Source organism: Rhodnius prolixus, unplaced genomic scaffold (genome assembly GCF_049639745.1).
Source record: "Rhodnius prolixus isolate KJV_2025 unplaced genomic scaffold, Rpr scaffold_23, whole genome shotgun sequence".
Lineage (NCBI taxonomy): Eukaryota > Metazoa > Arthropoda > Insecta > Hemiptera > Reduviidae > Rhodnius > Rhodnius prolixus.
The window spans coordinates 1567761-1590007 of NW_027411627.1; the positions used below are offsets into that span (position 1 = coordinate 1567761).

A 22247-nucleotide genomic window follows, 5' to 3' on the forward strand; every position below is an offset into this window, starting at 1 on the left:
TTCCTAATGTTGGGCGCATTCAGCAGACAAGAGCGCTACGGAACTATCCGCTGAATGGCGCACTTTTAGCATCGCTCTCACAATATGTTGTGGCAGCGGACACCATCTTATGGAGCGGAAATTTTCTATGCTACTTCGACGGAGCGGTGATCGCTACTAGCAAAGTACGAGTATTTATAAAAACAATTTTGAAATTTTTCCAATTTTTTTGGTAATTAAACGCAACTCTCCCAAAATTACCAAATAATTATTAAACCTTCTTGTTTGTAACAGATGTAAAATTATTTTTTAGTCATTTCGTGTATGCTTGAGAACATCTAAAGCTCTTAACATTGGATTTTTCTTAGAAAAATCACTCGGAAAACCACTTATTTCCCGATATTAAGAAAAATACTAGCTTTACTGTCTTGGCAATATTTTTAATAGAAATGGGATGAAAAAATACATAAAAATGTTCTATCGCGTGCTCTTCTTTCTCTTTGATAACAAGTTAAAAAATTGAAATATGATTAATAAATAACAGATTTTGAAATGGCCTAGCACTTTTTAATTTAAAAGACGAGTTGTTTTTTATTGGACCGATTCCTCGCCAATATTAATTCGAAAAAAGGTTATGTTTTGGTTATATTAGTAGCAGAGCGTTCAGAGAAATAAAGCGCTCCCTTTGGGAGCGATCTGGAAGCGCTCTTGTCTGCTGAATGCGGCCGTTGCTATGGTCGCCTCAGTAGCCGTCACTCGAATTGGCGTTTCAAGGTTAAATTACTTCATACCCTCCACTGCACATGCAGGTAGCACTATTAATTTCCACAATCAACTGATCATGCGCAATGATTGGTTAAAGTACCGTGAACTTACGCTAAATCTTTCATCGTTCATATTCACATTAAAGATTTAGACATTTTTTACTTGAATTAGTTCAATTTATGAAATTGTTAGACAATAAATCTTACTTTTTAAACAATTGTTGGTAATATCCGAAGTTCACTCTGTTTAAAAATTACCTCCCTTTTTTCAAATAAAGATAGCAAGCACTACCGAGTGATAGTCCTTTAAAGTAAACATTCATAACTGAAAGTAATTTACTTTTATCCCTCGGTTAACTACATTTCTCCTAAAGTGGGGCATACATAAAGCTATCAGATGTTAAGGATTTTCAACCGTTCGCTGATTCTGAGCAGCAGAGTATGGAGGGGGAAGGCTAAATTAGCAGCTATAATCCAATGGTAAGTTCGCTAAAGGAGAAAGCCGGTTCCTGCGGTTAGGAGTGGCTATTCAATTGGAGCTAATTCTGGCTCACAATGTTCGTGTCTGCGCTGATTATTTAAAAACGCGACAATTTGATAATTATGAACAATATGCATGTTCATCCTGTCCATAAGTGATTAAAATCTGGAGGTTTGTTTGAAATTCCCTTCAAGGAAAAATACGATCAAGCATCCTGGTTGTTTGTACGTGATTGCTGTCCAAACCCATTTCATAAGTGATTGGCCCCCAACTGATGATTCTGCTACCGACTGTACTTTCTTTCAGAGTAGAACACTTAGGTAGAATAAGTGATGGATTAAGAAATAACATGGTAGAATGCTGTACTTTTTAGCAATGATTTCTGCGTCTCTTACCGACAGTTCCTATCTTTTTATATTTGCCGGCCGCTTAGCAAAGCTTCAAGTGGGGGGCCGTACATTTTCAAAGGGTAGGGTGGTAGTAGGACGCCTTTCAAACTAAAGTCGAAATGTTTTAAGAGCGAAAAAATTTGAAAATGGCCATTTTATTCATAATAGTTACAAACGTTTATTATTTTGTGTACAGTCACCATTTTGTTGCTAACACCCTCTGGTCGAAAATACAAGTACAAGCTTTATTAATCCCTCCGCCTACAATACCACCGCCTGGGCTTTCAGCCAGGAAACCCAACTGCTGCTGCAGCCCATTCTTGCTCAGGCCAAACCACGCTTCAGAACACTTATAATTATAATTATATAATTTCACATTCGAACCTTTGCCTGGCTTAGTCTAGGAAGATGATTAAGAGTTGAGCTCTTGGACGGCCTGCTTCTTCTGGTGTAAACCTTTTTCTATCGAATAAAAGAATTCTGGTCCAAATAAAACAACGGCTACTATTGGAATAAGTAAATTGTAAATTACTTAAAAATACTAACATTCACCTGCTAACTAGATCCATTAAAAGTGAAGGTAAAGTAATTGCCTATTTTTTCAGGCGGGCTTTACGTCCAACTACCAATTAGGTGTCGTGGAAGGAGGCGACTAGCATCTTACTTATCATCATCTTATCATACTTTACTGTAAATTTCTTTTATTAACCATTAAATAAAATCCAAGGCCTAAGACCGGGAATCGAACCCACTAACCACAATACATATAAGCTTTACAGGTCTCGCCTCTGACCGCTCCCCGGCTAGCGTGGCGGCTAACTAGATCCATTAATAAATCTTATTAATTTCCTTTTTTGTGTGCTCGACAGAAAGTTAATGAAACACTTAAGACATAAGTTTGTAGCAGAGCAGTAAGAAATAAAGGATTAAGTTAAGAAAATTAAGAGAACAGCTGACCAATGGGCCAAGATCGATTGTTGAGTTAGATTTGTAAGAGGTCAAAGTGCTGTCTGGATTTGATTGTTTGCAATTGTGCTGCAAATCTGTAAATATTTAGGTCTTATAAATTAGCAGTTGGCCTCAATAACATGTGCGTTCGCGTACTGCGTTTTGGCTTGACCAACTATACGAAGTGTCGTCATTGTTCTCGAACTAATGTCATTTCTCCCGGCAAAAACTATGTATACAAATGGCGCAGGGAAATATGGAACTTACTCTTGTCGATCGGTAGTTCCAGACTGTAAAGAAAAATAGGTCACTCACTTTCGGGTGTGAGAGCAAAGAATTCGGCCATTTTTTAACTTCCGCAATGCTGTTGGTCCACTATTGTCTGGTGCAATAGCAGTTCTGGCTCCATTTTGCCTGGATTGCCTGCGTCACAAGCTCTTTATTACTCTTTATTCTGGCAGTCTCAACACATCTTTTCTAAAACGGTAGTTTTTATTTTTCAGCATCTTTGCAGGTCCCTCTTGATGGCGGAATAGGGCTACCACTCCATTGATTTTCATCGTTTTCCTTATGGCTAGCTAGGGGAATTGGTGCTCTTCGATCGTGTATCATCCCGAAATTTTGCCATCTATAGCACTGCAATTTTCTTTTTTTGAGCTTCTCTGTGCCCGGAAAAGTAGTTTTTAGAAAAATTTCTCGATGTTCGATTAAGGGTGTCAGTGGGTGTGTGTATGTGTGCTATCGTCACATGTTTTAAAGAAACATTTCTCCACAATAATTTGATTAAGGGGAATATTAATAGTTAGCGAATACTGGATTCCAACGAGAGATCCCGGGTGCGAATTCAGCAGCTTAGATTTTCTCTTCCCAGGAGCTTTTTACAGCCTGTAACGAGAGATTACTGACCGGCAGTCGGCGTGCATTGAAAAAAGGTCACGACTAGGAGAGTGTAATGAAGCCCTACTTTCGTATAATTATTATAAGATGTAATTGTATGAGCAGAGATTCAATAAGGTGAGTTCTATCAAGTGTGATGCCAAGGAGATTTAAGTGAATTTGAAAATTCCATGTTCCAAAAAAATCATTTTTAAAATTTTCTCTTAAATGGCTTCTACTATATTTTCTGAACTAGTACACAATACGAGTAACCTAACTTTTATAAAGTTAATTTTTCTTGGAAAGTTGGTTACCGGTTACCGGAAGGTTACTAAACCGGTGGATTAGTATTATGAGATTAAAACTGTCCTGTAGGATACTCTTGCACAAGAATTGATCATCAAAAACTGTAAAAAGCGTAAATTTGAAAAACCATTGTTTTTGTTTTTGTATTTCTATACATTGTAGAATTACATTTCTTACATTATTTAATGACATTTCTTACATGACTTCATGACATTTATTAATGATACTGAAAAACTATAAAACCAATTTTCCCCTAAAAATAACAAGTGAAAGTAAAAGTAAGTGAGGAACGGTCGGAGACACCCGGTCGGTCGCAAGGTAGAAATGTGACAGGTTGATGTGACGTAACACGAGGAGGCTCATTTGGCAAAGCCACTAATGTTAGTGTTTATATTTAGTCAGTCAGCTGAGAGGCCCTGTTTGAAATCATCTCCGGCTGTTGTGATTCATGAGTCAGGGTCTTTGTACTCTTAGCGGTTACTTCAGCCCTGGCATTCAACAGAAATCACATCATGTTCTCCATCTTACGATCAAAACAACGGAACAATTTTTGATTAGTTAACAAATTATGATTAGTTTACCTCCCATTTCCTCTTTCTAAGAACAAGTATTCCGGTTGTTCGATATCAGATTATGAGTTTTCACCCGAAGTACGATAAAGTATTGAGTTAATCTGTTGGTTAACATGACTCAAGTTGCCGAGTGATGAACTTGATATTTGGAATAGCGGAGACTCATGAAGCTTATGAAGTCACCTATTTAAATATAAAATTTGAAGTGTCTACAATTTATCCATTATTTAGTTATGTTGATACTCACACTGGAAGTAGGAAGTACTTCTTCCTGACCCGGAGAACTCATTAGTTATTTCCGGGAAAATCTGTCTGACTGTGATTTCTCGTATGATTGGTAAAAGTGGAGGCCATTGGCGTTTTCAACTCAGAAACCTATGGTCTACATTCACTAACAGTTCTTGTTTATAGTTTCTAAATCATCTTTTCTCAAACTGTTTAGACATTTTTTCAGCCATGTTTTGGTAAAAACTTATTCTTGAACTTACAACTTACAAGCCCCCGTTGCGAGGAGCCAGAGTAACTGCTAAGTTCTCTAATAACATTAAATACTACTCTAAATTGCAGAGTGCAGAGATCAGGAAGATGTACTTCTGTACCAAGGGAACATTAAAAAGATGACGTCACTATGCATCATTAACCTAACTGGCGGGCCGGCAGTTCACTGCTACGTGGAGTTGGCTAATTGCGTGTGTTTCGCCACCCTGGGCTACCTCACTCTGCTGCTCAATATCTACCTGCGCTGTGCCAAATCTCCGTAAGTATATGTCCAGCGCTACTACTCCGACCCAGAGGGGATCAACTCCCAGACGTGGAGTTAGTAATCAGAGTGAAAATCACTCAAGGACAACTGGAAATAGAAAACCTGGTCTGAATAGAAATACTTTTTTTTAACACAAATTATTCTTTTTGTAACTTAGAACTTATAATAGAAAGATATTTGATTTAAAAGAACTATCTTTGAGGAAACGTGACGTCATGATCACAATACAGTCGTCATTTGGAGGTCCAACAAAATTTCGTCATGAAAAAATAAGGAAAAATGTAGTAAGAACTGGTAGTTTAACTTAACTAGAATAGAGAAACTACCGAATGAAATATTATATAAAAGAAAGGAATTAGAAACCGATATTGATTCCTAGTTTCTTTTTAAAGGTATTTAAAACTTCTTCACTATTGCACAACCAGCAAGGAGTTGTTCTACAAATTTGTATCAAATACCGGTTATTATTGAGAGAACAATCAATTTGGTAAATACTGAGATCTATTTCTTCAGCAAATTCAGGTGCAGTGGGATCTACTGCTACGGATACACTGGTGATGATTGTTGACTGGACACCAAGAGCATAATCAGGATCTTTGAAGTGGTCAAGGGAGATACCTTTAGAAGCCAGTCTCTAGGTCTCTATCGAGTCGGGAAGGGATAAGGAGGTGACAGTGTGACAGATTGTAGTGAATTTCAATTAACAGAAACACAGAAACGTATCTTTACAGTTTGCCTTATTTCATACATACCATATCCAGCCATTTTGATCATTTGTAATTAATGGCAGTTTTACAAAGGATTGAAGGAAAGCTCGTCTCTAAATCGTTATTTCACTGAATATTCCAAATGTTGGTAAATTTAAGTATTTGTCTTGATAATTACTTTTAACAATATTGAACCTAGATAATGTAGAACGAGGAAGTTAATCATAGTCATACTAGATTCCGTTTCGCTTTACGATAGAAAAGATGGTGTTGCAATCATCCAAATATACATTCTATACAGATAACTTAAAGTTGCAGAAAGTTATATTTGATATTTGGGTCTAAAGCTTTTGGACAAATTAGCCAACCGGCAGGATCGAGTTTTCAGTATTTGGCATTTAATCCAAAAATTTTAAAGTTGGTACGTTCATTGCACACTTGAAGATAGTACAGTTTTTATTTAATACATATTTCAAGGAAAATACTTCTAAGCTAGTTCTAGGAAAATGCGAGGAAATGTTGCGGTTTGTGGTTGCGAGTCGGACGCAACAAACTTAGGAAACAATTTATTGGGAAATACGTAGTCTGTCGCTGCTTTCTAGATCCTAAGTTGCAGATCTTTGAGGAGATCCTTGTGTGTGTTTGTGTGTGCAGAATCCCATATGGCCGGCTGCTGCGAGGACATGGGCCGCGTGCGGTGCTCAGTCTGTTGCTGCTCCTGGTGCACCTGGCCGAACTCGGCGAGCTCCTGGCGGCAGGACACTTCTGGCTGCAGCCAGTTCTTGCAAACCTTGCCTTCGTCTCAGTCCAAGCCTTTTATGTTACTATCGAAGTAAGTACTTCTCCAGCAGCAACATGTTTTGTGTATATTATGCTCTTCGTACAACATATTTTCAGTCATCATGAGAAAACGCTTTCACAAATAAGACATAAGAAGTAAGTGATGTAAATGCTTGGTTTTGCTAAACTTCAGCTTAACAGCGTACCAGACTGTATTAGTTACTATACTAGTTGACTATTCAATCACTTTAGACAGAGCTTGGATTCCCTCTACTTAAGAAGCTTGGAATCTCCCCTGCATAAGTTTCTGCTTTAATCAAGTTTCTGGGCAAATAACCCTAACCTAAGGGTTAGATAAAGGAAGTGAAGTAACAGCCTATTATTTCAGGTGGAGCGGAAGTGAAGTAACAGCCTATTCTTTCAGGTGGAGCTTAACGTCCAACTACCATTAGAGACCATTTTAAAACCCTTTAATTTTTCTTTAAACGATCATATTACAGAATAGATGAAAAAGCCTTCGAAAAAACCTACCCGCAACTGAGATTCGAAAGAATCTCAATGCCTACTTACCTCAACAGGTACGGTCTTCACCACAACGAAACAACTTGAAGTGAGGATTCTCTTGAAGAAGCGAGGGCAACCAGCTCAAAGGCAGGCCATAGCTGCGGGCTATAAAATCTATTAACTGCCACCTGACTAAACACACATAATTCTCTCGTGCATTCAGGTGAACTTTAATAATGTTGTAGAGTGCATACATTACACATGTCCAGGAGGCATTGTGAGCCATCTTTCTACTTGGAGTTGGACAAAACTGGCATGTTTCTTGAAGCGGTAACCCATGCATTGGCCCAACTCGGTCTTGCTAATCTGCACAAATTCAATGCACTCTATCTGTTTTCTAGTGGGCAACTTGATAGCGTAATGCTCCAGTTCAAATAATAAAAGCGGAGAGAGGAGGTGGAGCACTATACCTGCCTACAAATAAGTAGGAGGTAGATGAGGACAATAGAGATTGTATTATTATTTAGCCCTGCTCTAGAAATTGGCTATTCGAGATTAAAAATCACTGGTTTTGGTTTAGTAATCTTCATGAGGCCAATAGGTTTGTTAGCTAGTTAACAGAAACCGACATCAATAGAAGCTTGTAAATTACAAGATCTTAGAAACTTGCTTGTGCGCATGCGCAAACTGTGTGGTCTTCACAAACATGGTGAAAGATGCGGTGGGTCTCATACCAGCTAAGGTGATCATCTCCTTGCTTTCTCGAGTTCTTGCCACTTCATTCCTCTTCTTTTTTCTCTGATTGATAATGCGTAAATGATTTGTTCTTTGCAATGTACTCTGCATTATCGATTATAATATTAGCTAAATGAGACTTCTATTGTGAGCAGAACTTTGGTCGGGGCGGCTACCTGGCAGCCACAGGCATGCTGTACCTTGCTTGCGGTCTGGCACGCGGAGTGCTTCTCTACAGACTGCTGGAACTGCGCGACTTCCGGCACCTGACTACGTGCACGGCCGCTCTCTCTTCCTCTATCTACTACGCTCACGCCTTCAACGACATCATCGCACTCATCCACGAGGCAAGTATCTCAACATTTCCGCTTCTGCCATACTTGCGTTCAGTTTGATTCCGTCACTTGTACATTCTAAAAAATAAGATATATAAATATATATGTATGTATGTATATAAGTATATATACAGGGTGCCCCAAGCTATATGTATAACGACTTTTTCTCGGAAACTAAGATAGCTAGAAAAAAACTAAAAAATAAGTGTTCCCATAGTTTTTTGTTATAAATTCAAATTTAATTTGTAAATTTTTTTCGATGCTCCGTTGAGGTTTTTATTTAAGAAATAGATTCCTCTATTTTTTTAAAGAAAAATTTACTTGAACGGTTTTTTTCTGTGAGCGATATTTTACAAGTTATGAATGAAAACATGATTCTTATAAGAAATTTCAATATGATAATATAATAACGGTTTTTTGATTGAATAAGAAGAAAAGTACTAATTTATTATAAATTTTACTCCTCATTAATACAGACCATGCTCGAACTGGCCTCCACCATTAGAGCTGCATAGACATGCTCTTTCCTACCAATTGACCCTTACTGCCAAAGAAATAGATTCGGCTTTCACCGAGTTACAGGCATCTATTATTCTCTGCTTTAGTTCATCTACAGATGCAATCCCGGCTTGATTCTGACACACCTAGATTTAGAAATGCTCTTAGGTAAGCAGAAATAAGAAAAGAAAGAAAAAAGGTATGAATGATCATCTTGTTATTCAGGTATCCCCAAAGGAAGTAGTCCATAGGTGTCAAATCCGGTGAACGAGGTGGCCACTGAATCGCCCCCCCCCGAGTCGATACAACACGCCCATCAAATTGCCTATCGAGAAATCTCTTTACATGCCTAATAGTGTTATATCGATACGGGGGGGCGATTCTGTTATACCTACTGAAAAATACTATTTAAATTTTTTTACTAATTTTTCCCCCATAGGTATTTGATAAATTATCGAATAATGCATTAAAAATTGATATCGTAAAAATGTCCAAAATAAACATGTTTTGAACATTATATTTCCGGTTTCATACTTCTAATGTAATGCAGAATCAAAACAGTTAACGAAATATTTTCCTGAAGTAAAAGTAAGTAAAATCTAGATCATTGAATGAAAGTGAAAGAGCACCATTTTATGTACTGGATAACTGTGCAGTTATTGGTGAGGGAGTGGCTTACGGTGCCATACGTCATCAGCTAAAGACCGCCCACTTCACACATCCTGTTCGCCAATGAGATTAGCCAATAGTTTTTGGTAATTATTTCTAAGAAAAATACTATTTAAATTTTTTTTACTAATTTTTCCCCCATAGGTATTTAATAAATTATCGAATAATGCATTAAAAATTGATATCGTAAAAATGTCCAAAATAAACATGTTTTGAACATTATATTTCCGGTTTCATACTTCTAATGTAATACAGAATCAAAAAAGTTAACGAAATATTTTCCTGAAGTAAAAGTAAGTAAAATCTAGATCATTGAATGAAAGTGAAAGAGCACCATTTTATGTACTGGATAACTGTGCAGTTATTGGTGAGGGAGTGGTTTACGGTGCCATACGTCATCAGCTAAAGACCGCCCACTTCACACATCCTGTTCGCCAATGAGATTAGCCAATAGTTTTTGGTAATTATTTCTAAGAAAAATACTATTTAAAATATTTTTACTAATTTTTCCCCCATAGGTATTTGATAAATTATCGAATAATGCATTAAAAATTGATATCGTAAAAATGTCCAAAATAAACATGTTTTGAACGTTATATTTCCGGTTTCATACTTCTAATGTAATACAGAATCAAAAAAGTTAACGAAATATTTTCCTGAAGTAAAAGTAAGTAAAATCTAGATCATTGAATGAAAGTGAAAGAGCACCATTTTATGTACTGGATAACTGTGCAGTTATTGGTGAGGGAGTGGCTTACGGTGCCATACGTCATCAGCTAAAGACCGCCCACTTTACACATCCTGTTCGCCAATGAGATTAGCCAATAGTTTTTGGTAATTATTTCTAAGAAAAATACTATTTAAAATTTTTTTACTAATTTTTCCCCCATAGGTATTTAATAAATTATAGAATAATGCATTAAAAATTGATATCGTAAAAATGTCCAAAATAAACATGTTTTGAACACTATATTTCCGGTTTCATACTTCTAATGTAATACAGAATCAAAAAAGTTAACGAAATATTTTCCTGAAGTAAAAGTAAGTAAAATCTAGATCATTGAATGAAAGTGAAAGAGCACCATTTTATGTACTGGATAACTGTGCAGTTATTGGTGAGGGAGTGGTTTACGGTGCCGTACGTCATCAGCTAAAGACCGCCCACTTCACACATCCTGTTCGCCAATGAGATTAGCCAATAGTTTTTGGTAATTATTTCTAAGAAAAATACTATTTAAAATTTTTTTACTAATTTTTCCCCCATAGGTATTTGATAAATTATCGAATAATGCATTAAAAATTGATATCGTAAAAACGTCCAAAATAAACATGTTTTGAACATTATATTTCCGGTTTCATACTTCTAATGTAATACAGAATCAAAAAAGTTAACGAAATATTTTCCTGAAGTAAAAGTAAGTAAAATCTAGATCATTGAATGAAAGTGAAAGAGCACCATTTTATGTACTGGATAACTGTGCAGTTATTGGTGAGGGAGTGGCTTACGGTGCCATACGTCATCAGCTAAAGACCGCCCACTTCACACATCCTGTTCGCCAATGAGATTAGCCAATAGTTTTTGGTAATTATTTCTAAGAAAAATACTATTTAAAATTTTTTTACTAATTTTTCCCCCATAGGTATTTAATAAATTATCGAATAATGCATTAAAAATTGATATCGTAAAAATGTCCAAAATAAACATGTTTTGAACATTATATTTCCGGTTTCATACTTCTAATGTAATACAGAATAAAAACAGTTAACGAAATATTTTCCTGAAGTTAAAGTAAGTAAAATCTAGATCATTGAATGAAAGTGAAAGAGCACCATTTTATGTACTGGATAACTGTGCAGTTATTGGTGAGGGAGTGGCTTACGGTGCCGTACGTCATCAGCTAAAGACCGCCCACTTCACACATCCTGTTCGCCAATGAGATTAGCCAATAGTTTTTAGTAATTATTTCTAAGAAAAATACTATTAAATATTTTTTTACTAATTTTTCCCTCATAGGTATTTAATAGATTATCGAATAATGCATTAAAAATTGATATCGTAAAAATGTCCAAAATAAACATGTTTTGAACATTATATTTCCGGTTTCATACTTCTAATGTAATGCAGAATCAAAACAGTTAACGAAATATTTTCCTGAAGTAAAAGTAAGTAAAATCTAGATCATTGAATGAAAGTGAAAGAGCACCATTTTATGTACTGGATAACTGTGCAGTTATTGGTGAGGGAGTGGCTTACGGTGCCATACGTCATCAGCTAAAGACCGCCCACTTCACACATCCTGTTCGCCAATGAGATTAGCCAATAGTTTTTGGTAATTATTTCTAAGAAAAATACTATTTAAAATTTTTTTACTAATTTTTCCCCCATAGGTATTTAATAAATTATCGAATAATGCATTAAAAATTGATATCGTAAAAATGTCCAAAATAAACATGTTTTGAACATTATATTTCCGGTTTCATACTTCTAATGTAATACAGAATCAAAACAGTTAACGAAATATTTTCCTGAAGTTAAAGTAAGTAAAATCTAGATCATTGAATGAAAGTGAAAGAGCACCATTTTATGTACTGGATAACTGTGCAGTTATTGGTGAGGGAGTGGCTTACGGTGCCATACGTCATCAACTAAAGACCGCCCACTTCACACATCCTGTTCGCCAATGAGATTAGCCAATAGTTTTTGGTAATTATTTCTAAGAAAAATACTATTTAAAATTTTTTTACTAATTTTTCCCCCATAGGTATTTAATAAATTATCGAATAATGCATTAAAAATTGATATCGTAAAAATGTCCAAAATAAACATGTTTTGAACATTATATTTCCGGTTTCATACTTCTAATGTAATACAGAATCAAAAAAGTTAACGAAATATTTTCCTGAAGTAAAAGTAAGTAAAATCTAGATCATTGAATGAAAGTGAAAGAGCACCATTTTATGTACTGGATAACTGTGCAGTTATTGGTGAGGGAGTGGTTTACGGTGCCATACGTCATCAGCTAAAGACCGCCCACTTCACACATCCTGTTCGCCAATGAGATTAGCCAATAGTTTTTGGTAATTATTTCTAAGAAAAATACTATTTAAAATTTTTTTACTAATTTTTCCCCCATAGGTATTTGATAAATTATCGAATAATGCATTAAAAATTGATATCGTAAAAACGTCCAAAATAAACATGTTTTGAACATTATATTTCCGGTTTCATACTTCTAATGTAATACAGAATCAAAAAAGTTAACGAAATATTTTCCTGAAGTAAAAGTAAGTAAAATCTAGATCATTGAATGAAAGTGAAAGAGCACCATTTTATGTACTGGATAACTGTGCAGTTATTGGTGAGGGAGTGGCTTACGGTGCCGTACGTCATCAGCTAAAGACCGCCCACTTCACACATCCTGTTCGCCAATGAGATTAGCCAATAGTTTTTAGTAATTATTTCTAAGAAAAATACTATTAAATATTTTTTTACTAATTTTTCCCTCATAGGTATTTAATAGATTATCGAATAATGCATTAAAAATTGATATCGTAAAAATGTCCAAAATAAACATGTTTTGAACATTATATTTCCGGTTTCATACTTCTAATGTAATGCAGAATCAAAACAGTTAACGAAATATTTTCCTGAAGTAAAAGTAAGTAAAATCTAGATCATTGAATGAAAGTGAAAGAGCACCATTTTATGTACTGGATAACTGTGCAGTTATTGGTGAGGGAGTGGCTTACGGTGCCATACGTCATCAGCTAAAGACCGCCCACTTCACACATCCTGTTCGCCAATGAGATTAGCCAATAGTTTTTGGTAATTATTTCTAAGAAAAATACTATTTAAAATTTTTTTACTAATTTTTCCCCCATAGGTATTTAATAAATTATCGAATAATGCATTAAAAATTGATATCGTAAAAATGTCCAAAATAAACATGTTTTGAACATTATATTTCCGGTTTCATACTTCTAATGTAATACAGAATAAAAACAGTTAACGAAATATTTTCCTGAAGTTAAAGTAAGTAAAATCTAGATCATTGAATGAAAGTGAAAGAGCACCATTTTATGTACTGGATAACTGTGCAGTTATTGGTGAGGGAGTGGCTTACGGTGCCGTACGTCATCAGCTAAAGACCGCCCACTTCACACATCCTGTTCGCCAATGAGATTAGCCAATAGTTTTTAGTAATTATTTCTAAGAAAAATACTATTAAATATTTTTTTACTAATTTTTCCCTCATAGGTATTTAATAGATTATCGAATAATGCATTAAAAATTGATATCGTAAAAATGTCCAAAATAAACATGTTTTGAACATTATATTTCCGGTTTCATACTTCTAATGTAATGCAGAATCAAAACAGTTAACGAAATATTTTCCTGAAGTAAAAGTAAGTAAAATCTAGATCATTGAATGAAAGTGAAAGAGCACCATTTTATGTACTGGATAACTGTGCAGTTATTGGTGAGGGAGTGGCTTACGGTGCCATACGTCATCAGCTAAAGACCGCCCACTTCACACATCCTGTTCGCCAATGAGATTAGCCAATAGTTTTTGGTAATTATTTCTAAGAAAAATACTATTTAAAATTTTTTTACTAATTTTTCCCCCATAGGTATTTAATAAATTATCGAATAATGCATTAAAAATTGATATCGTAAAAATGTCCAAAATAAACATGTTTTGAACATTATATTTCCGGTTTCATACTTCTAATGTAATACAGAATCAAAACAGTTAACGAAATATTTTCCTGAAGTTAAAGTAAGTAAAATCTAGATCATTGAATGAAAGTGAAAGAGCACCATTTTATGTACTGGATAACTGTGCAGTTATTGGTGAGGGAGTGGCTTACGGTGCCATACGTCATCAACTAAAGACCGCCCACTTCACACATCCTGTTCGCCAATGAGATTAGCCAATAGTTTTTGGTAATTATTTCTAAGAAAAATACTATTTAAAATTTTTTTACTAATTTTTCCCCCATAGGTATTTAATAAATTATCGAATAATGCATTAAAAATTGATATCGTAAAAATGTCCAAAATAAACATGTTTTGAACATTATATTTCCGGTTTCATACTTCTAATGTAATACAGAATCAAAAAAGTTAACGAAATATTTTCCTGAAGTAAAAGTAAGTAAAATCTAGATCATTGAATGAAAGTGAAAGAGCACCATTTTATGTACTGGATAACTGTGCAGTTATTGGTGAGGGAGTGGCTTACGGTGCCATACGTCATCAGCTAAAGACCGCCCACTTCACACATCCTGTTCGCCAATGAGATTAGCCAATAGTTTTTGGTAATTATTTCTAAGAAAAATACTATTTAAAATTTTTTTACTAATTTTTCCCCCATAGGTATTTGATAAACTATCGAATAATGCATTAAAAATTGATATCGTAAAAATGTCCAAAATAAACATGTTTTGAACATTATATTTCCGGTTTCATACTTCTAATGTAATACAGAATCAAAAAAGTTAACGAAATATTTTCCTGAAGTAAAAGTAAGTAAAATCTAGATCATTGAATGAAAGTGAAAGAGCACCATTTTATGTACTGGATAACTGTGCAGTTATTGGTGAGGGAGTGGCTTACGGTGCCATACGTCATCAGCTAAAGACCGCCCACTTTACACATCCTGTTCGCCAATGAGATTAGCCAATAGTTTTTAGTAATTATTTCTAAGAAAAATACTATTAAATACTTTTTTTCTAATTTTTCCCTCATAGGTATTTAATAGATTATCGAATAATGCATTAAAAATTGATATCGTAAAAATGTCCAAAATAAACATGTTTTGAACATTATATTTCCGGTTTCATACTTCTAATGTAATGCAGAATCAAAACAGTTAACGAAATATTTTCCTGAAGTAAAAGTAAGTAAAATCTAGATCATTGAATGGAAGTGAAAGAGCACCATTTTATGTACTGGATAACTGTGCAGTTATTGGTGAGGGAGTGGCTTACGGTGCCATACGTCATCAGCTAAAGACCGCCCACTTCACACATCCTGTTCGCCAATGAGATTAGCCAATAGTTTTTGGTAATTATTTCTAAGAAAAATACTATTTAAAATTTTTTTACTAATTTTTCCCCCATAGGTATTTAATAAATTGTCGAATAATGCATTAAAAATTGATATCGTAAAAATGTCCAAAATAAACATGTTTTGAACATTATATTTCCGGTTTCATACTTCTAATGTAATACAGAATCAAAAAAGTTAACGAAATATTTTCCTGAAGTAAAAGTAAGTAAAATCTAGATCATTGAATGAAAGTGAAAGAGCACCATTTTATGTACTGGATAACTGTGCAGTTATTGGTGAGGGAGTGGTTTACGGTGCCATACGTCATCAGCTAAAGACCGCCCACTTCACACATCCTGTTCGCCAATGAGATTAGCCAATAGTTTTTGGTAATTATTTCTAAGAAAAATACTATTTAAAATTTTTTTACTAATTTTTCCCCCATAGGTATTTGATAAACTATCGAATAATGCATTAAAAATTGATATCGTAAAAATGTCCAAAATAAACATGTTTTGAACATTATATTTCCGGTTTCATACTTCTAATGTAATACAGAATCAAAACAGTTAACGAAATATTTTCCTGAAGTAAAAGTAAGTAAAATCTAGATCATTGAATGAAAGTGAAAGAGCACCATTTTATGTACTGGATAACTGTGCAGTTATTGGTGAGGGAGTGGCTTACGGTGCCATACGTCATCAGCTAAAGACCGCCCACTTTACACATCCTGTTCGCCAATGAGATTAGCCAATAGTTTTTAGTAATTATTTCTAAGAAAAATACTATTAAATATTTTTTTACTAATTTTTCCCTCATAGGTATTTAATAGATTATCGAATAATGCACTAAAAATTGATATCGTAAAAATGTCCAAAATAAACATGTTTTGAACATTATATTTCCGGTTTCATACTTCTAATGTAATGCAGAATCAAAACAGTTAACGAAATATTTTCCTGAAGTAAAAGTAAGTAAAATCTAGATCATTGAATGAAAGTGAAAGAGCACCATTTTATGTACTGGATAACTGTGCAGTTATTGGTGAGGGAGTGGCTTACGGTGCCATACGTCATCAGCTAAAGACCGCCCACTTCACACATCCTGTTCGCCAATGAGATTAGCCAATAGTTTTTGGTAATTATTTCTAAGAAAAATACTATTTAAAATTTTTTTACTAATTTTTCCCCCATAGGTATTTAATAAATTATCGAATAATGCATTAAAAATTGATATCGTAAAAATGTCCAAAATAAACATGTTTTGAACATTATATTTCCGGTTTCATACTTCTAATGTAATACAGAATCAAAACAGTTAACGAAATATTTTCCTGAAGTTAAAGTAAGTAAAATCTAGATCATTGAATGAAAGTGAAAGAGCACCATTTTATGTACTGGATAACTGTGCAGTTATTGGTGAGGGAGTGGCTTACGGTGCCGTACGTCATCAGCTAAAGACCGCCCACTTCACACATCCTGTTCGCCAATGAGATTAGCCAATAGTTTTTAGTAATTATTTCTAAGAAAAATACTATTAAATATTTTTTTACTAATTTTTCCCTCATAGGTATTTAATAGATTATCGAATAATGCATTAAAAATTGATATCGTAAAAATGTCCAAAATAAACATGTTTTGAACATTATATTTCCGGTTTCATACTTCTAATGTAATACTGAATCAAAAAAGTTAACGAAATATTTTCCTGAAGTAAAAGTAAGTAAAATCTAGATCATTGAATGAAAGTGAAAGAGCACCATTTTATGTACTGGATAACTGTGCAGTTATTGGTGAGGGAGTGGTTTACGGTGCCATACGTCATCAGCTAAAGACCGCCCACTTCACACATCCTGTTCGCCAATGAGATTAGCCAATAGTTTTTGGTAATTATTTCTAAGAAAAATACTATTTAAAATTTTTTTACTAATTTTTCCCCCATAGGTATTTGATAAACTATCGAATAATGCATTAAAAATTGATATCGTAAAAATGTCCAAAATAAACATGTTTTGAACATTATATTTCCGGTTTCATACTTCTAATGTAATACAGAATCAAAAAAGTTAACGAAATATTTTCCTGAAGTAAAAGTAAGTAAAATCTAGATCATTGAATGAAAGTGAAAGAGCACCATTTTATGTACTGGATAACTGTGCAGTTATTGGTGAGGGAGTGGCTTACGGTGCCATACGTCATCAGCTAAAGACCGCCCACTTCACACATCCTGTTCGCCAATGAGATTAGCCAATAGTTTTTGGTAATTATTTCTAAGAAAAATACTATTTAAAATTTTTTTACTAATTTTTCCCCCATAGGTATTTAATAAATTATCGAATAATGCATTAAAAATTGATATCGTAAAAATGTCCAAAATAAACATGTTTTGAACATTATATTTCCGGTTTCATACTTCTAATGTAATACAGAATCAAAAAAGTTAACGAAATATTTTCCTGAAGTAAAAGTAAGTAAAATCTAGATCATTGAATGAAAGTGAAAGAGCACCATTTTATGTACTGGATAACTGTGCAGTTATTGGTGAGGGAGTGGTTTACGGTGCCATACGTCATCAGCTAAAGACCGCCCACTTCACACATCCTGTTCGCCAATGAGATTAGCCAATAGTTTTTGGTAATTATTTCTAAGAAAAATACTATTTAAAATTTTTTTACTATTTTTTCCCCCATAGGTATTTGATAAACTATCGAATAATGCATTAAAAATTGATATCGTAAAAATGTCCAAAATAAACATGTTTTGAACATTATATTTCCGGTTTCATACTTCTAATGTAATACAGAATCAAAAAAGTTATCGAAATATTTTCCTGAAGTAAAAGTAAGTAAAATCTAGATCATTGAATGAAAGTGAAAGAGCACCATTTTATGTACTGGATAACTGTGCAGTTATTGGTGAGGGAGTGGCTTACGGTGCCATACGTCATCAGCTAAAGACCGCCCACTTTACACATCCTGTTCGCCAATGAGATTAGCCAATAGTTTTTAGAAATTATTTCTAAGAAAAATACTATTAAATATTTTTTTACTAATTTTTCCCTCATAGGTATTTAATAGATTATCGAATAATGCACTAAAAATTGATATCGTAAAAATGTCCAAAATAAACATGTTTTGAACATTATATTTCCGGTTTCATACTTCTAATGTAATGCAGAATCAAAACAGTTAACGAAATATTTTCCTGAAGTAAAAGTAAGTAAAATCTAGATCATTGAATGAAAGTGAAAGAGCACCATTTTATGTACTGGATAACTGTGCAGTTATTGGTGAGGGAGTGGCTTACGGTGCCATACGTCATCAGCTAAAGACCGCCCACTTCACACATCCTGTTCGCCAATGAGATTAGCCAATAGTTTTTGGTAATTATTTCTAAGAAAAATACTATTTAAAATTTTTTTACTAATTTTTCCCCCATAGGTATTTAATAAATTATCGAATAATGCATTAAAAATTGATATCGTAAAAATGTCCAAAATAAACATGTTTTGAACATTATATTTCCGGTTTCATACTTCTAATGTAATACAGAATCAAAACAGTTAACGAAATATTTTCCTGAAGTTAAAGTAAGTAAAATCTAGATCATTGAATGAAAGTGAAAGAGCACCATTTTATGTACTGGATAACTGTGCAGTTATTGGTGAGGGAGTGGCTTACGGTGCCGTACGTCATCAGCTAAAGACCGCCCACTTCACACATCCTGTTCGCCAATGAGATTAGCCAATAGTTTTTAGTAATTATTTCTAAGAAAAATACTATTAAATATTTTTTTACTAATTTTTCCCTCATAGGTATTTAATAGATTATCGAATAATGCATTAAAAATTGATATCGTAAAAATGTCCAAAATAAACATGTTTTGAACATTATATTTCCGGTTTCATACTTCTAATGTAATACAGAATCAAAAAAGTTAACGAAATATTTTCCTGAAGTAAAAGTAAGTAAAATCTAGATCATTGAATGAAAGTGAAAGAGCACCATTTTATGTACTGGATAACTGTGCAGTTATTGGTGAGGGAGTGGCTTACGGTGCCATACGTCATCAGCTAAAGACCGCCCACTTCACACATCCTGTTCGCCAATGAGATTAGCCAATAGTTTTTGGTAATTATTTCTAAGAAAAATACTATTTAAAATTTTTTTACTAATTTTTCCCCCATAGGTATTTGATAAACTATCGAATAATGCATTAAAAATTGATATCGTAAAAATGTCCAAAATAAATATGTTTTGAACATTATATTTCCGGTTTCATACTTCTAATGTAATACAGAATCAAAAAAGTTAACGAAATATTTTCCTGAAGTAAAAGTAAGTAAAATCTAGATCATTGAATGAAAGTGAAAGAGCACCATTTTATGTACTGGATAACTGTGCAGTTATTGGTGAGGGAGTGGCTTACGGTGCCATACGTCATCAGCTAAAGACCGCCTACTTTACACATCCTGTTCGCCAATGAGATTAGCCAATAGTTTTTAGTAATTATTTCTAAGAAAAATACTATTAAATATTTTTTTACTAATTTTTCCCTCATAGGTATTTAATTGATTATCGAATAATGCATTAAAAATTGATATCGTAAAAATGTCCAAAATAAACATGTTTTGAACATTATATTTCCGGTTTCATACTTCTAATGTAATGCAGAATCAAAACAGTTAACGAAATATTTTCCTGAAGTAAAAGTAAGTAAAATCTAGATCATTGAATGAAAGTGAAAGAGCACCATTTTATGTACTGGATAACTGTGCAGTTATTGGTGAGGGAGTGGCTTACGGTGCCATACGTCATCAGCTAAAGACCGCCCACTTCACACATCCTGTTCGCCAATGAGATTAGCCAATAGTTTTTGGTAATTATTTCTAAGAAAAATACTATTTAAAATTTTTTTACTAATTTTTCCCCCATAGGTATTTAATAAATTATCGAATAATGCATTAAAAATTGATATCGTAAAAATGTCCAAAATAAACATGTTTTGAACATTATATTTCCGGTTTCATACTTCTAATGTAATACAGAATCAAAAAAGTTAACGAAATATTTTCCTGAAGTAAAAGTAAGTAAAATCTAGATCATTGAATGAAAGTGAAAGAGCACCATTTTATGTACTGGATAACTGTGCAGTTATTGGTGAGGGAGTGGTTTACGGTGCCATACGTCATCAGCTAAAGACCGCCCACTTCACACATCCTGTTCGCCAATGAGATTAGCCAATAGTTTTTGGTAATTATTTCTATGAAAAATACTATTTAAAATTTTTTTACTAATTTTTCCCCCATAGGTATTTGATAAACTATCGAATAATGCATTAAAAATTGATATCGTAAAAATGTCCAAAATAAACATGTTTTGAACATTATATTTCCGGTTTCATACTTCTAATGTAATACAGAATCAAAAAAGTTAACGAAATATTTTCCTGAAGTAAAAGTAAGTAAAATCTAGATCATTGAATGAAAGTGAAAGAGCACCATTTTATGTACTGGATAACTGTGCAGTTATTGGTGAGGGAGTGGCTTACGGTGCCATACGTCATCAGCTAAAGACCGCCCACTTTACACATCCTGTTCGCCAATGAGATTAGCCAATAGTTTTTAGTAATTATTTCTAAGAAAAATACTATTAAATATTTTTTTACTAATTTTTCCCTCATAGGTATTTAATAGATTATCGAATAATGCATTAAAAATTGATATCGTAAAAATGTCCAAAATAAACATGTTTTGAACATTATATTTCCGGTTTCATACTTCTAATGTAATGCAGAATCAAAACAGTTAACGAAATATTTTCCTGAAGTAAAAGTAAGTAAAATCTAGATCATTGAATGAAAGTGAAAGAGCACCATTTTATGTACTGGATAACTGTGCAGTTATTGGTGAGGGAGTGGCTTACGGTGCCATACGTCATCAGCTAAAGACCGCCCACTTCACACATCCTGTTCGCCAATGAGATTAGCCAATAGTTTTTGGTAATTATTTCTAAGAAAAATACTATTTAAAATTTTTTTACTAATTTTTCCCCCATAGGTATTTAATAAATTATCGAATAATGCATTAAAAATTGATATCGTAAAAATGTCCAAAATAAACATGTTTTGAACATTATATTTCCGGTTTCATACTTCTAATGTAATACAGAATCAAAACAGTTAACGAAATATTTTCCTGAAGTTAAAGTAAGTAAAATCTAGATCATTGAATGAAAGTGAAAGAGCACCATTTTATGTACTGGATAACTGTGCAGTTATTGGTGAGGGAGTGGCTTACGGTGCCATACGTCATCAACTAAAGATCGCCCACTTCACACATCCTGTTCGCCAATGAGATTAGCCAATAGTTTTTGGTAATTATTTCTAAGAAAAATACTATTTAAAATTTTTTTACTAATTTTTCCCCCATAGGTATTTAATAAATTATCGAATAATGCATTAAAAATTGATATCGTAAAAATGTCCAAAATAAACATGTTTTGAACATTATATTTCCGGTTTCATACTTCTAATGTAATACAGAATCAAAAAAGTTAACGAAATATTTTCCTGAAGTGAAAGTAAGTAAAATCTAGATCATTGAATGAAAGTGAAAGAGCACCATTTTATGTACTGGATAACTGTGCAGTTATTGGTGAGGGAGTGGTTTACGGTGCCATACGTCATCAGCTAAAGACCGCCCACTTCACACATCCTGTTCGCCAATGAGATTAGCCAATAGTTTTTGGTAATTATTTCTAAGAAAAATACTATTTAAAATTTTTTTACTAATTTTTCCCCCATAGGTATTTGATAAACTATCGAATAATGCATTAAAAATTGATATCGTAAAAATGTCCAAAATAAACATGTTTTGAACATTATAT

General features: G+C 33.6%; 1 protein-coding gene across 2 annotated transcripts in view; it reads left to right on the forward strand.

The window, feature by feature from the left end:
• Sur (Sulfonylurea receptor) overlaps positions 1–22247 on the forward strand; it is an 88565-nt gene that overhangs the window by 4037 nt on the left and 62281 nt on the right. For both annotated transcript variants that reach the window (XM_074139200.1, XM_074139201.1), the window contains exons 2-4: positions 4883–5072; positions 6440–6617; positions 7960–8151. In XM_074139200.1, coding sequence (XP_073995301.1) covers positions 4933–5072; positions 6440–6617; positions 7960–8151 — 510 coding nt within the window. In that variant the 5' untranslated portion in view covers positions 4883–4932. The remainder of the gene's footprint in view (positions 1–4882; positions 5073–6439; positions 6618–7959; positions 8152–22247) is intronic.